At 39.4% G+C, this 17,361-nt stretch overlaps 1 protein-coding gene across 1 annotated transcript; it reads right to left on the reverse strand.

Moving 5' to 3' along the window:
- Z-ISO (15-cis-zeta-carotene isomerase) lies at positions 1-1,709 on the reverse strand. The gene is made up of 4 exons (XM_079024551.1): positions 1,187-1,709; positions 869-1,015; positions 576-785; positions 1-415 (listed from the first exon to the last, which is right to left on the reverse strand). Exons 1-4 carry the CDS (start codon positions 1,640-1,642, stop codon positions 80-82), a joined length of 1,149 nt encoding a protein of 382 aa, XP_078880677.1. The 5' UTR covers positions 1,643-1,709; the 3' UTR covers positions 1-79.
- Positions 1,710-17,361: the final 15,652 nt, after the last annotated feature.

Below are 17,361 nucleotides of genomic sequence, written 5' to 3' on the forward strand. Positions count from 1 at the left end.
TAAAACCCAAATTCAAACATCCATTTCCATATCTTTTTCTGTTTCTTATATGAACATTACAATAAACAAAAGTACAAAACTACCAATGAAGCCTAAAACTTGCAGCTTGCATGATTGGATGTGCAAAATATGCTCCAAGAGTCAATCCCGTAATAACCACATATGGCAACCTTATAAACTCTTTATAATAATCTTTTGGTAATTTCTGGCGTCCATCAATAATAGCCGCAAATGGAAACACACTTGTTCGACTTTTCACAATTTCAAAAGCTTCACCATGTCTTATTGCTAGCCTCCTATCTCCATTCCAAGCACCAAATAGATGATGCCCGATTAGCCCTACTGATGCTGATACTGCTACTGAGTTCCCTATCCAGATCGTGTGGGCCACACACCACATCACCTGTCCTACCAACTAAAAAAAATAGCACGGTTTGAGTCTCAACAGTTACAACGTCAGTATCATTGTCAGTTACAACATCAGTATCAATGTCAGAGTTTTAATACCAACTAAAAAAAAGTAGCACAGTTACAAGTCGGTATCAGTATCAATGTCAGTGTCAGAGTTTTAATACCTGTGGATGTCGAGTGATTCTCATGATACCACTTTCCCAAAGATGCATTTTGGGCTTATCAACAGCGGCTACTTCTAACAAATTAAAGGTCGATGGGTAAAGAAAGAAGAAGGATATGAAATTAGTGACCCATAAAAGATGATGTAACCATGGGATACTTTGTAGTTGCCATAACTGAACACCATCGTATCTATGGTTGATGAAATACACCTGAGAATCATTAAGTGTTTTATGTCATTTAAAATAGATTAAAATCGTTACTTGAGAACACATTTGGAAAAATGAGAACTCACAATTGTACTAACTGCAAGAGGAAGAGAAGTTCCAGCGAACAACACACGAAAAGCTCTCTCTCCCATTAGTTTTTCACCAGGGTCTCTTAGGGTAGCCAATCCGCTATGTACAATGGCAAAAATTAGGGTAAGGAGGAACATTGCAACCTACATACGAAATTGGATTATTCAACAACAAATCTAATCATCTATAACATCAATTGGAGTATTCAATTCCCGAATGGGGTTAGATTTCAATTCGATTGATATGCACAAATTGGATGAAGAATTTATAAACAATCAATTCGATTAGATGAAGAAGTAGATACGAAAACTAACCTCCGGGCTTTCAGAGACGCTAGAAACGGAATCGATGAAAACTTTACCAAATCCAGTAGAATTGTCGAGCCAAGCAATATCGAGAATGAAAAGAACAACCCCCAAAACCACAGTAAAATAAATCCAAGATGTAATCTTTTGCTTCGCTAAGTCGAAATTTGCTGAATCCTCACCCACCATAACATCCTTGGAAACACTCGTGTCGGATTCTCCGATAACGAATACTCTGCGGTTTTTCCTCAAATAGTTTGAAGGCAGTAATTGGGTGGTCTTCAGGAAACCTCTATTCGAACAGGTGTTAATCGGTGTTACAGTGCGATTGAGTTTGAGTGGGGAGAAGATGAATTTGGGAGTTCCTGGGAATTGAGGGTGGGAAGAGAAGGAACTTGAGAGGAGAATTGAGGTGGCCATTTGTGTGTGGATTTGCACTTTTGAGTGTGTGTTTATTTTAAGCATTTTGTACCCGAAAACAAGGAAAAAGGGTATCTGGACGGAGTTGTGCTGCTGGTTTGGTTTTTGTGTTATTATGGAGGGAAGGGTAGAGTCACATTAAGGTGAGGGGACTTTGAGAACATTATAAAATGTTAAAAGATGCCGTCTAACTTTTTATTTCATGTAATTATTATACATGTTAAAAAACATAGCACCTAATCTACGTTAAGGTCGTGTATATGGATTGATTTGGGTCGGTTTTGGACTCAAACCCAACCCAGCCCATATATGTTTGGTTTCTGGTTTAAAACCCAATAAGATCAGTTTATGGTCGGTTCGGTTTCTTGGGTTCTGAGGTCGGTTTGGTCGGTTTTTCGGTTTCTTGGATTCAACCCATATACTCACGAGTTCCGGGTTTAAACCCATGGGTTTTTGGTTTTAACCCATTTTTCAAAAATGAAGCAAGAAGTTGAATACTTCAAAAACATCAAACTGAAGTTAAATACTTAAAAAAAAACATGAGTTTTACAACCAAATAGTCTATTACAAGTTACAACCAAAGCCCAAAATAGTTTATTACAACAAAAAAACAATCAAGCATGGATCGGTTTCTCGGGTTGGAGGTCGATTTCTTGGGACGGTTTGTCGGCTTTAAGTATAGGTCGGTTTCTCTGGTTGGATGGGTCGGTTTATGGGTAAAAACCGAAACCGAATCCGATTTTTAAGTTTTTAAAAATTCAAACCCTAACCGTCGGTTTTGCTTTGGTTTTGGTTTTTTTGGTTTCGATTTCGTCGTTTTTAGTCGGTTTCTCGGTTTCTTGGTTTGGTTCTGCTCACCGCTAATCTACACCGTGAAGTTTAGAGCCGACTCAAATAACCGATTGTTTGGAGTTGGATGGATTTCATCGTTGTGACGTTCATCTGTTGCAACGCTTACTTCAATGATTTCATCCAGGTATGTAACCCTTCATCTATTTTGCTTCACCCACTGAATACTTCATCTATTTTGTATCTCTCTCTATTCGATTAGGGTTCCACCGATAGTGTAACACCCGCAACTTCAAGCTAGACAATTAAAATATAATAAGAAATAAAATCGACATTTTGATAGAATATTATTTAGGATAAATAACCATAACTAAAGTTATAGTATATGTGACAATGATTTTGTACATATAAAGAACTCTGAAATCTGACTCCGTATGAAGAAGTTATGATTCTTCCAAGGGAAAAGGAGGGAAGTCACTACACCAATTGATGAACTGGTATTGAATGAGGGTCACTCTAAAGAGGGAAACTATAGTAGGACTGTAGATCAAACTGAACCACAAGTGGTTAGAAGGAACAACCTTGACCATGAGGTTAAGAGGAATGGATGCAAGTGAAAGGACTTCATGGCTTCCAAATCGCCAAGTCTTTCTAGGAGCCCAACATCAGTGGAAGCTATGGATTGGATCTATGAAATAAAGATGATGTTTGATAGTTGGGACTGCAGCAACAGACAAAAGACCATCTTAGTGGTCAGACAGCTAAAGACTGGAGTATTGAGCTGGTGGAAGTTGTTGGTTGATTCTATGCCAAAGGGAGAAGCAATGAAGATGTCTTGGGAGAACTTCCTTGAGGAGTTAAAAAGGAAATAATGCATAGAACAAGATCTTCTGGAGATCAACAACAAATTCTAGAATTTGAAGAGACGAAAGATGAGTATCAGCAAGTATGTTGCAGCTTTCACTGAAAAAATGAAGTTGGTTCCGAACTTGGTTCCTACCGAACTTTCCAAAGTAAATAAGTTTGTTATGGGACTACCAGCGGATTTTGGTCCAATGGTCAAACTAGCGAACACTCTAAAAGCAACCATATGGGCAGCTAGGAATGTAGAGATTCGGATAAAGGAAAAGGGTACGGAGAAAGCTGAAACTGGAGAGAAAAGGAAATTTGAAGGATTTTCAAGGTCCGTTAAAAAGAGCAGATTTTCAAAGTCCGTCCCCAGCGACAAGAGGTCTAGGGATATCAATGAGGCAAAGTGGTGCAAGATGTGTAGGAACAAACACTTCGGAAGATGCATCAATAAAGTAACTTTCTTCAATTGTGGAAAGACTAGTCATTACGCCAGTAACTGCACCCAGAGCGTGTGTTATAAATATGGAGAATATGTTAGGTTAGGTGGTGGCCAACCAAAGAAGTTTTTGGTCAAAAAGGAAGAAAATATGGCATATAAAAATCAAAAAGTGGTTAACCCACTTTTGAATACGATAATTTTTTGGTGAAGTAGCTCAACAACAAATTCTCTTTGACTTTGGAAGGAAAACTCCTCTATAAATAGAAGCAGCCAAATCAAACAACACAACAACACAACATCACAAAGAATAGATACACAAAAAAAATACTGAGGTACTATTTTTTTTTTTTTTTGCAGAGCCTTAATTTTGGCATCCAAAAATACGAGTGATATCTTATAGTGAGTGATCATATTACAAGTGCAGTTTTAGCCTTGTATGATTGTAATTTTCTTTGGTATTAAATAAAATCTCCTCTCTCTCGTTCGCCCATGGATATAGGTCAGATTAGACCGAACCATGTTAAATATCGTGTTCAGTTTCGTTTGCAATTTTTCAGTAGTTTTAATCTGCGAGTTTTATCGTAATTAATTGTAAACGGTGGTTGGTGGTGACGAGATCGGTGGTCAGTGGTGGTGAGATCGACGTCGATGGACGAAGTTGTGGTGAGGACGATGAAAGCAGATTTGAAGGGAGATGTTCTAGATCTAAAGGCGAATATTCTATATCTGTTCGAATCTGGACAGAGCTGGAATAAGAACTGTAACATCCCAGACTTTCAGGTATTTTCAAATCCTTCCTTTGGTATTTAAATATGTCATCTTCGGTCCTTGGAGTATAAAGGAGTAGCCTTAAGAAGACCTAGTGGCAAAATGGTAATTTTTGGGAGCATCCTTAAGAAGGTCAGGTATTCATTTTTGGTCCCTTATATATCTGGTTGTTGCTTTTGGTCGTTTTTTGCAAGTTTGAGGGGGGGGGGTAGGGGCCATTTCTGCTAAGTTTGGACTTTTGGAGGCGGAGCTCGAACGCGGGGCATTCCCTTGGGGAACGCAGAGTGTTTACACATGGAGCTCAAACCCTAACTTTGAGGGTTTGAGACATATTTAAACACCTTACGTCCCAAGTGTTGGCCTCATTTTCCAGCCTCCATAGTTTCCAAACCCTAATCTCGAAACCCTAGAGCCTCCAAGAATGTTGTGAGCTCATTGTGTGTGTTTGAATCCCATTCAAGGAAGAGAAGCTTGGTGCAAGGTGGTGGTTTAAGTAGGAGCTTATAGATCTTGGTTCTTTGCTCCATTTCCTATTCATTTGAGGTATAAAGCTCTAACATTTCTCATTAGAATCTTAGATCTAAGTCTTAATGGATTCTAGTCCCTTTTTGGTCCCATAGTTGAGGTCTATTAGTTTGTGATCATTTCAGAAGCTTTGAGTTGCTCCTCTTGGTGTTTCTGAGGTCCTAGATTCATAAAGTTTGCATCTTTAGAGTTGTATAAGCTCCATGCATGAGGTTAATCACTTTTATGAAAGTTAAGTATTATATATTGAAGTTAAGACCTTTTGGAGCATGCAAAATCACCAAGTCAGTGACGTTATGGTTCTAGATGTTCTTTAGGACTTGGATCTATGTTTTGGTCATGTGGCTTCAAGTATTAAGTGCTTAATAATCATTTTTGGAAGTCAGCATGCGAACGCCCAACGTTTCGGCTATGGTTCGCGATCTGTTGGCTGGTGACAAACGCCCAACCTTAACCAATAAGAACTCAATCCTTAAAGTTGATGCCCAATACTTTCCAGAAGAGGTTCTAGCACTAAAACCATCCTAAAGGTCAGTTCTTTATAGACATGCATGTCCAATGCATGTCTTGAACACAAATTAAGTCAATAGTGAGGATTATGAACTAATCTCAATGCATGACATCAAAACTCAACTATAAGCCAGATCCAATACTCTACAAGGTCCCCTTGACCTGGGGATTCATAAAGTTACACACTTTATGAGATCTAACCCATCCAACTCTCAAGAATAAGAAGCTAAAGGGACAAAACGCAAGATATAGTAACATAGAATGATAAAAATCGGATCTTGGACACTTACAAAGGTCCAGAAGAGTGCCAAGCTGAAAGATGAGGAACTTGCTTTCTGGATCTTGCCTTCCTTCTTCCAATTTCTTCCTTCTTTAGCTCTAAAAACACCACACTAGCTCACAAATAAGAGGGAAATATGATTAGGGTTTCCTTCAGGGCTTGAGGGCTGATGAAGGTTGAGGGTGAACAAACCCAATCCATCTCATTCCTTTAAATAGGGAGCAAAACCCGGAAGATTAGGGATTCATTTCCAGCGACTAACACGCTGTGTTCTAGGAGGCAACACGTCGTGTTGCTCTTAATGAGGCCCGTGTCTTTTCTTATCTCGACATGTTATGTTGGTGCCTCCAACATTCCGTGTCCAATCCCAAAAGGTGATTTATACCTGAAGTTGCTCCTCAAATTCTGTGTGTTACATTGCGATTGCGAAGATTTCTTCCTTTTTAATCAGTTGTTTGTTCGTCTCCTTTTAGGGTTTTTCATCTTTTTGTTTGGACTTGAAGTTTGATCGTAAAGTCTTCGCGATTTCTGTTAAGTTTCTGCTCAATCTCTTTTCTTTTACTTCTTTTTTGAGGATTGTGCACTCTCCCATGTCATGGGTTTTGCTCTTGTGATATTTGCAATATTTTCTCTTCTATTTTTCTGTCCGTTGAGGGGTTTTTTCCACCGCATGCACTTCCATCTTGTGGCTCCTTGGCTCATCCTTGATGAACAAGCGGAATTTCCGAGATGAGTGTCTGTGGTACTTATCCAGACTTCCATCGTTGCGCTCCTTGTGGCTATGACGGTAGTGGGAGCTGGATGATTCTTGTTTGAGGTAGGCGTTCGCTATGGCTTTTAGTTTGGCTTGTTTTCGTTCTTCTCCCTCGATCTGCCTGAGGTATTTTCGACCCTGTATTTGAGCTCGTCCCTGGATTTTGGCACTGTTCCTTGCATTTTCTTTCCCAGGGGGCCTGGGAGTAGCCCTTGGGCGAAGGCGCCCGTGACTAGGAATTCCTCATGGGTGGGGATGTTCAGGGTCGCGAGGGTAAACCGATCATAATATGCATGGATAGATTCTCCCTCTTTTTGCTTGCATGCCATGATAGAGTTGGCACCTCCTTTAACTTTCTTTAATTACATGAAGTTGTGGAGGAAAACGTATCTCAACTGTTTGAAGTTGGAGATACTTCCCTGACGTAGTGCCTTGAACCATTTGCTAGCATTTCCTAATAGTGTGACCGGGAAGTAGGTGCAGGTGAATCTCTTGTCCATCCAAAGGGGTGTCATGGTCCACTCGTAGGTATTTATGTGTTCGTCGGGATCTTTCGTGCCGTTGTACTTTGGGATGTTTGGTATCATGGCGGAATGTGGTATTTCATATTGTAATAGCTCTTGGCAGAATGTCGAGTTGATACTTGTTAAGGGGCTATTCATGTGTGGGTGGTTGAGTGGTCCGCCGGTCATAGCCTACAGCTCGTGGTATACTTTGTTGTACCCTTCGCCAAACTCGTAATGGTACCCGTGGTTATACATGTTCGCTTGAGGCATATACAATGCATGTGTGGGGTATGCGTGCATTAGCTGATTTGGCTGCGAATTCGGCTTCGTTAGCCTCGTAGCGTGTGCGTTTGTCCCCTGTATTGGTGTGCTTTGACTGTTGTGAGTTTGTGCTTATGTGTGAGGGCACACACCTTGGTAGTGGTATGAATATGGGTTGAACGGCGGTTGTTGGGAGAATAACTGGATATGTGACATGGCTACTATTGGAGAAGGATGTTGGCTTGCAAGTGGTGCGAAAGATAGAATGGTGTTGGGGGACTAAGCGCTGGTCCCCGCCTGCCGTGCCAATTTGCTGCTTCTTGTGATTGGGTGGTCGGTGCTCTTTGAGGCAATGTGGTGATAGTTGTGATCGGTTGTTCTATTGTGATGGGCGGCGGTCGTTAAAAGTTAGCAATGAATTCCGACGTGGAGCCGATCGGCGGCGTTGTTAGTGCCTGTGTGAGCAGCCGTCCTTCCAATGTCGACGGACTTCATTGGTCTTACTGGGCTATTGTTTTCTCCTTCCTGCTGTATCGGTCCTTTATTCGTCATTTCCGGTGCCTGGTGTTACGAAGTAAGTTATGGCGTACTCGGAGTACGTCCGGATGATGCCAACTGTTGTGATATGTCTCTGGCTCGATTCCTGCTGCATGAAGGATGGAAAAAGGGGTCTGAGAATCACAACAAAGTAAACAAGACCGTCAGTCATCGTCCGGGAGGTTGTCCTGGAATGATGCTCCGAAGATCAAGTTAATTCTAGGTTTTGATGAGAGGGTGAGAAAGTATGAGATAAAGGGTTAATGTTGAGTTTCGGTCCCTTCTATTGGTGGAGAAGGGGCCTTCTTATACTTGAAGTCGGGGGAACAAAACCCCGACCATATCTTCTACTTTTTTAGGTCTGGCAGGGGCAAGCAGCTTCCGATTGGTAGATCCTGCTCCATGAGTGGCTGTTTATTATTGATGTAGAATTAATAAGGGATCAGCGTCCTGAGCGTTACACTTGTCACTCTCGAGGACGACTAGTACTATTTTGTCTTGATGCTGGTTCTGGCGCTTAAGTGCCAAGGAACGAACACGGGGTTACAAAGGGCAAGGTAGGGGTGAGCATTTGGACCGGCCTGGACCGGACCGGTTATGGAGAATTTTGTGGACCATGGATCGGACCGGATGAGTCATGTCCGTGTCCGTGTCCGGGTCCGGGTCCAGGTCCGGGTTTTCCGGTTTTTGGACCCGTTTGGACCGGTACAAGTTTAATTGCATAGAGTATAATAAGTAATTTACATTGATGTATAATATTATAACTTGCAAACTTAATATGTTTCCGTTTCATGCCTAACTAATCTACATTGATGTATAATATTATAACTTGCAATTTGCAAAAATTAATTTTCCAAATAAAAGCAACTAACATATAAATCAAGTTCACCAACAAAAGTTAAACAATTTTAAGATAAACATACAAAATTATTACCGTAACAACAAAAATCATAGTTTAAACTTTAAAATCAATCAAACTAATAAACTTCATAAACTCATAATCTAATCTTCTATTGGTCTCTTCCCCATATCATTGTCATCCATATGTAACATATTTAAATCTTGTGCAATCTCTACATAAACACAAATGAAAATGTTGTTAGTATTTAATAAAAAATAATAATTGTATAAAAAAAGAATAAAGATTGTAATTTTTTTACCCAAAGCTATATCATCATCGTTCAAGATGTCATCAACGTTGTCAACTATCGGATTTTGTAGACTTTATCACCCAATCTTGGGTGCATAACAAAGCTTCAACTATCAATATCGATAAACTAGTCTGATACTCACTTACAACTCTACCACATGTGCTAAACGCGGACTCGGAATTATAGTATAAAATAATGCTAAAAAGCTGAAATATTTAAACTTTGATAGCTCTACTTTGAAGGATTGTAACTCAGTGAATATAACCCCAAAATAAACAAAATTATAGTCTAAATTCATCTACAAACTATAAACTAAATGTTGGAAAAAACCAGAGGTCAATCCGACTTAAAACGAATGAGTTATGAGTGTTTAAAAAACGTCACAGATTATAAAATCTTGCTGAAAAGCTGCATTTTTTCAGCTTTGATAGCTCTACTTTGAATGATTGTAACTCAGTGAATATAATACTAAAATAAATAAAATTATAGTCTAAACTCATCTACAAACTGTAAACTAAATGTTGGAAAAAATCATCGGTCAATCCGACTTAAAACGAATGAGTTATGAGTGTTTAAAAAACGTCACAGATTACAAAATGTTGCTGAAAAGCTGAATTTTTTCAGCTTTGATAGCTCTACTTTGAAGGATTGTAACGCGGTGAATATAATACCAAAATAAACAAAATTATAGTCTAAATTCATCTACAAACTGTAAACTAAATATTGGAAAAAACCGGCAGGTCAATCCGACTTAAAACGAATGAGTTATAGGTGTTTAAAAAACGTCACAAAAATCTTAATCATGTCCAACCGGTTCTAAACCCGGTAAAAACCGGATCGAACCCGGAAAAAAACCGGACCGGACCGGAGAGAAATCTTAGAACCGAGAATCGGCCCGGGGGTCCAAAAAAACGGTCCGGTTCACCGGTCCAGTCTGGTCCACCGGTCCAAATGCTTACCCCTAGGGCAAGGGCGAGGACGCGACGTAAGGCATACACCGACTTTTTCATAGGCCGTCCATTAAATTGACAATTTTGTTACGCTTGACGTATTCCTGATGGGATACATCAACAATTATATAAGCTTTCCACCAAGTGAAAAGTTGCGGCAACAAGGATCGGTCAGTAATTCTGTTTTCAGTGGAAACAACAAGATAATCAAGGGATGGAAGTGTTATGATCAGTCGGAATATGAAGTGGAATTGTAATGTCAGTGTTTCACCATGGGCTTCCTGTCAGGGGGTCAGACAGGGTTTAGAATTTTCGGATTTCGTACAGAATAGTAATGGTTATTCTTCAAGGATTGGTCAGTAATTATGTTTTCAGTGGAAACAACAAGATAATCAAGGAATGGAAGTGTTATGATCAGTTGGAATACGAAGTGGAATTGTAATGTCAATGTTGATGGGTTTTGGCCATAAGAACATCCTATGTGCTCATACAAACCCTAATGCTTGGATCTAGGTTTCTCTATTGTGCATTCAATTCATCCAAGACTATAAACCCTAGATCTAGTGTATGATAATCAATATAACATATAAATAAGGGTTTAGATCATACCTTGATTGTTATGTAGCAATAACAATCTCAAATCCTTCTTGTATTGACTTTAGAAAGCTTAGAGTCACAAATGTCACTCCTCTAATGGTTCACAAACACCAAGAGCAAGAGGATGAAGAAGAGAAGAGAAGGAGGCTGCCCAAAACGTGTGGAAACCCTAGAAAACCAGTTCACCACGTTTTTGGGGCATAAGGGTTCTATATATAGTGAGGCTATCATGGTTATCTAACAAGGAAACCCTAATTTGGATGCTTAAGCCCTAAGCAACCCATGGACTCCTTTCCTTAAAGGCCTTGGACGATTTCCAATGTGTTTCCCCATAGAATTCGTCCAACCTTATAATATAAGGCAATCCATAGCCCAATTGCAATTATCTTATAATTACAATTCCGGTCCCTTAAGTTTAATTAATCTCTTTTAGCCACAAACTTAATTCTTATTAATTCTTGACTAATATTAATTAAACAATATGATTTCTCCTTTAATATATTATTCTCATAATATATTAATAAATCATATTTATCCTTTCTCTCCATAATTCATCCTATCAAGTTGCTTTGGTGAAGACAACCCAAAAGGACCATGCACCATCGGGTCAAGTATACACCAAAATAGTTATGGTCTTAGACACTAATCCAACAAGTGTTTCACCATGGGCTTTTTGTCTGGGGGTCAGACAAGATTTAGAATTTTCGGATTTCGGATAGAATAGTAATGGTTATTCTTCAGGGGTGGTGGAAGAATTGTTCTAGTTGTCCGGTGTGGCTAGGAGGTGGTAAGGAGTGATTTCGAGGATGAAATATTGTTTAAGTGGGGGAGAGTTGTAACATCCATTTTTTGGATTAATCGAATTAGGGTTTTAGAGGGTCAAAATGTTGGATTTTGGAGAAAAAAGGGTCCTCACAATGTGAGGCATGGAGGCTCACGATGTGAGGTGGGCTGCATGAAGATTCCATCCGGGACTGAGCTCACGACGTGAGCAATAAGAGCTCATGACATGAGGATCGTTGCAGCCCAAGCCCACAAAGTTTTAGGGTTTCCCACGTATTTAAGCCCCTTTAAATTGGTTTTAGGATTCATTTCTCAGCCTCCCCCTTCCCCTAACTCAGAAAAACCTTAACCCTAATCCATCTTGGTGATTTTTGATCCATTTCATTGTTTTGGTGGCTAGAAGAAGAATAAGAAGAAGTTCTAGAGTGTTGATGTAACATCCGGATTCCCATGTATAGTATTCTATTCTTTTATTTTTGGAGGTTGTGAAGGGACTCGGTGAGTTGGTGCTTAGACTCGCCGAGTAGGGTCGCGGGTTCTTATCCGGGTTCATGGCTGGACTCGGCGAGTGCATGAGTGGACTCAGCAAGTCCATGCTGTTTAATGAAACCCTAATTTCCTGGGTTTGGGACCTATTTAAAGGCCCTTAGGGCTGTCATTTGCGGCTACCAAACCCCAGAGAGAAACCCTTAAGGAGCTAGAGCATTTGTGAGAGGATAGGAGCCATTTCTTGATCCTTGTGGTTGATTCTAGCAAGAAGGAGGTGTTTCCAGCTTAGAGGAGACCAAGGAGGTTGTGTATCTATGGATTTCGAGCTAGAGACTTCATCTTTGAGGTATTATATCGCCCATTTATCTGTTTTGTTGAAGGAATCCATAGTTGTAGAGTTTTATGACCATTATTGGAAGAAATTGTGAGGATATGGACCCTATTCACTTTGAGACTTCAGATCTGGACCCATAGTGGTCTAAAGAGCTTATCTCAGTTTGCTTTATGTTGAGCTTTAGGGGTGTTGAGCTAAGGATGTTACTTTTGGGGCTAAATCACCAAGTTAAGCCTCCTAGTCGTCCCATGAGTGTCAAGATTCGAACTTTACGTGTTTATCAGGCTTGGGAAGGTCAGATCTATGGATCCAAGTTGAAACAGATCGGACCTCAGGAGGCCATTTGAGTTTGTGCATGGCATGAACTCGCCGAGTCCAAGGGCAGACTCGGCGAGTAGGGTTAGGGTTTCCCGTAAATCACTCAATGGGTGGACTTGCCAAGTTGGGGGAATAACTCAGTGAGTCATAGGGGGATTAGAGGACTGGAGTTCAAGGCGAAACTCGCCGAGTTGATCTTGAGACTCGGCGAGTTGAGTCGGGGTGGCCCCGCGATTCATGTCAGGTGTCTTTAGTCGAGCAAGGGGAGAGACTCGACGTGCCAAGCGAGACTAGAGAGTTAGTGGACACGTATAAACTCGCCGAGTCGCCCAAGTGCACTCGACGAGTCAGGTCAAGTTGACCGTTGACTTTTGTTGACTTTTAGGGTTTGGTCAACAATGGGGGCCTTTGAGCCAAGAGAGGGGTAAAATGGTCTTTCACCCTTCTGAGGGTGCCATGAGAGGGTTGAGTCTAGTCCCGAGAGTTATATTCATGAGGGTATTTATTTTATATGATTAGGCGGAGGCTAGATCGTATTTCTACCGAGTCAAAGATTTACCGAGACGTCTGAGGTGAGTCTTCTCACTATACTTTACCTAGAGTGGTAACAGGGTTATGTGACAGTATATTTTGGAGCTATGTGCCAATGTATTTGTATGCTATTGATGTGTTGAGATTTATTGTGATATATGATATGCATGATTCAGAGCTTCAGAGTTAGGACCAGTGGGTCCATAGAGTTAGGACCTTTGGGTCCACAGTGTTAGGGCCAGAGGGCCCACAGAGAGTTGGGACTGGAGGGTTCCACTGGGACACACCGACCAGAGGGTTAGCAGAGTTATAGCCTTGAGTGGCTAATATGTGTTAGAGTGATATTTTGGGGAACTCACTAAGCATTTATGTTTACAGTGTTTTGTGTTATGTGTCTCAGGTACCAGCGATGATCGCGGGAAGGCGCCGACATGATCTGTATACACACACACATGCGAAATTTATTATGATTTGATCTTGGGATTTGTAAAGAGATAATGTTGATACCATGTTTTCTTGAAAGTGATTATGAATGAATTTTAATGGTTTTAAAAAGCGAAAAATTGTCTTAATTTTTACGGTGTTACAGTTGGTTCATCAAGGAGGCCTCATCATCGTCATCTGCTTGAGGCTCACGACGTGAGAGAAAGCTTCTCACAACATAAGGGCACCCCCGTTGACTTTCCTTTGACTTAGTTGGCTAGGTTGGATTAGGATCTGATTGAGTGAGCTTTCATGACGTGACAAAGGCTGGTCACGACGTGAGATGTGGTTTTGGGCCTTGTTGGGCCATATTGGGATTGGGTTGCCATCTTGGGCTTTTGTGTAATTAGGTTGGGCCTTGGTTTTGGGCCAATTGAGAAAAAGGTAAAAATTGTCTTTTACCCTTTAGGAAGTTAGTTATGGAGTGGGACTCAGATTTTGGGTCCCGGGATAATTATTGATTAAGATTTGTATTTATTGTTAGTTGACGTGAGGTTATCCGGTTCAGTGACCTGAGCAGTCATTTGATTATCAGCGGATTAAGGCGATTGTCCTCACTGTGTTTAGCAGGTCAAAGGCACCAATGCCGACCCATGGTTTATACATTAGGATGTTAGATGTCTGCGTGACTCTTGAATGTGTTATGTGATGGTATGCTTACGGGGCAAGGTCCGATGTCAGGAGGGGCCTGATGAATATATCACTATATTGTATGCTAGTTATCGATATGTGTTTTTATGTTTATCGGGTGGGGCTTGATGACTGCATGGTATGCTATTGTCTTCATGATTATCGCATATGTTCATATGATTATATGCTTATATGATTATACATATACCGAGCGGGGCTTAATGTCAGGCGGGGCCTGATAACTGACATATCTGTATACCGAGCGGGGCCTGATGAAGGGCAGGGGCCAGTATATGGTTATTATGTATGGTATATGATATTTTGGGGAACTCACTAAACTTTGTGCTTACAGTTTTTATGGTTGTTGTTTCAGGTACTTCCGGTTCAAAAGGGAAGGACCCGACTTGATCGCAACGCATCCACCTATGTTTCTGATTATGATGATTTTGGGATTGTACTCTGATAACTATTTTCCTATAAAGTACTTTTGAACTTTTAGAAAAAGGATGTTGAATGTTGACTTAAAATATAATTAATGTTTTGGTTGAATTAAAAATGAAATTTTTACCTTCTAATTTTGGGATGTTACAAGCATGACATGCTATGTTTCACTCCCTCCAGCCTTATAAATTGGAATTTTGACTTTAAAAGATACGAATCCTTTTAACTTAAAAAAAATTCTAACATTCTACAACCAATTTGGCAAGAAAGAGAAGAAATTTAAGGGGAAAAATCATTAAGAACCCTTTTGCTTCAATGAAAAATTCGAAATACCACAGTAGGCTCACAAATACTAGAATAATGCTGAAGTTCAGTATTAAGAACCCTTTTTCTAAAACACAATCCTAAGCAAGAAAGAGAAGAAATTTAAGGGGAAAAATCATTAAGATGTGAAGTATACTTGAATTAATGGAAGTTTCATTTGGAGATGGAATTTCAAATACCACAACGAGCTCATAAATATAGACAAGAATATTCAATCTAAATTAATCAAATCAGAATCTTGTAAAATGAAGATGGAATTTCAAGAATTTGCTGGTTCTGATGGAATCAGAAATCAAACATAATCGAACTTGTGATTGAATAGCCCAGAGATGTGGAATCGACCAAAAGTGTGGCGGGAGGTGGAGTGGGCACCGTCTGGTGTGGCAGATGGTGGAGTCGTCGTCGGAAGTTGCCATCGGACATGAAGGTGCGGCTGGAGAAAGAGATGAAAGCGATCGTCATTTTTTTAGTTCTTTGCGTTTGTTCCTCAATAATGAGAGTTAGGGCATATAGTTTTTTTTAATGATTAACCCAAAAAATAACGATTTTTATATAATATTTTTTGTTAAAAAAACCCAAAATTTATGTATTTAAGAATAAAAGTGGAGAATAGTTTTTTACAACTCTTAAATCTTAGATATTTAAAAAAAAAGTTTATAAATTCATTAAACGTCAATTTAAATACTCTTTAGAAAACTAACTTATAATTTTTATACAAGAAAATATTTTTTAAAAACTTCAAAAACAAATTAATTTATCGCTTATGCTAATCAATTACATATAATCTTCAGTAAATGAAAATAATATTAGCTGAAAAAACACCGGTCAAGAATCCTTCTTTGTTCAAATAGTACAACTATCAGCCCACAGTGGACCCATATTTTCCTCCACTCGCGTACCCAATTACGCCCCGCCACATACCTTCCCCACTCTCCAACCAGACCAGGCCCCATAAACCCTAAATCCTCATCGCGAGTACATTACACCTCCCATTACCGGCGCGTGTAATCTACATTCGAATCATATCGTAACTGCCTATTTTTGTTTGCATGTGTAGCGTAGGACGTAAGGGGTAAAAAGAGCTGCGAGCTCACGCCTTGCGCACCACACCACCAGCCCCCTACCAGAACGACGACGTATAACTACAATATCACCCTTTCCACCCTCCTCCTGCACAAAGATTTTATGACAGAGAAAGAGAGAGACTCCTGCGACTATTTCTAGAGAGAGAAACCACAGAAATCAGAATCAGTTTTTAGAGAGAGAGAGAGACTGATGTTTGTGTTTTTCTCTGCGTAAAAAGCACATTGTACGGAAATCTATGGCGATAAAGCGTTAAAAGAAAGGTACGTAACAATGCTCATCGTTTATGCTTCAGTTCAATAGTTCATCTTCTCCCTAGGTATCTACACATATATAGCTTCTTCTGTATCCGATTTTCTTCTTGAATCGATGTGTTTATGTGCGTGTTTTTTTTGACGATTCTAGAGAGAGAAACTCTGGCCTTATAGAAACAGTAACACGCCTTTTTACTTGTACATTCCTTAAACTTTAATTACTTTTTGAAGATCTTAAACATCGGGATTTGTTCTTCTATCTGTTATCTGTTGTATTAATTTTTGTCAAGGAACAGTGGTCACTAATCGAGATCGAACAGGACATTTTCTATTTCTATTATTTTTGTTTGTTTCTATACTTATCTTTCAAACACCTCCGTGTAGATTTTACGTTTTGTAGGGGACAAAGTTGAAATAACAAAAATTCAATGTAGAAATGGAATCTGATGTTATTGATTCACTAGACTAGGGTTCCATTGCATTAATTTGAAATAAATGGTCGCTTTTTAGGTAGCTATTTGTTAGCACGTTCTACAGTGATTGTAGACGTATGATTGTATACGCATAGACCACTCTTTTGCTCAAACTTTTGGTGTTTTGTCCAATTTTATTAACTTTTTCAAGTTTCAACCATGATGAAATTATTCAAAAAACAAGATAGCTTGCTTACAAAAATACAAATTGTCAAATGTAAGCAAAAAAACACATTATGTGATAGTTTTTGCCCAATTCTGCACAAATCTTGTTCATATTTGCCAAAAAACTGTGATTTTTTTGGAACTAATATCAAAATACAACAGTTTTGATGGAACTAATAATTGTAGACTTACATTTGTTGTTCATAGGTGATAATATAAAAAGGAAATGAAAATGCATATATGCCTTTGAATCTTTCTTGAGCCCACTACCTTGTTTTTCTTGATTTCATATCAGCTTTTCCGGGTTTTCATCTCATCTCCCTTTAATTACCACTAACAAAAGACTCAATTTTTATTCATTTCTGATAACTTTTTTACTGAATTTCATGTTTTGTTTCTTTAACTTGTGAGTAGTCATTAGTAGCTTGTTTACATTATGTCATTATGTTAATTCTTTTATAACTCAAGATATTTGAATCTGATGAGTTGTTAATTCTTCATTGCAGATTGAGAATTGTCCTTGAAATTAACAAGACA

This window comes from Lactuca serriola, chromosome 2, assembly GCF_051521515.1.
Source record: "Lactuca serriola cultivar US96UC23 chromosome 2, Lser_US96UC23_V15, whole genome shotgun sequence".
In the NCBI taxonomy this organism is placed as follows: Eukaryota; Viridiplantae; Streptophyta; class Magnoliopsida; order Asterales; family Asteraceae; genus Lactuca; species Lactuca serriola.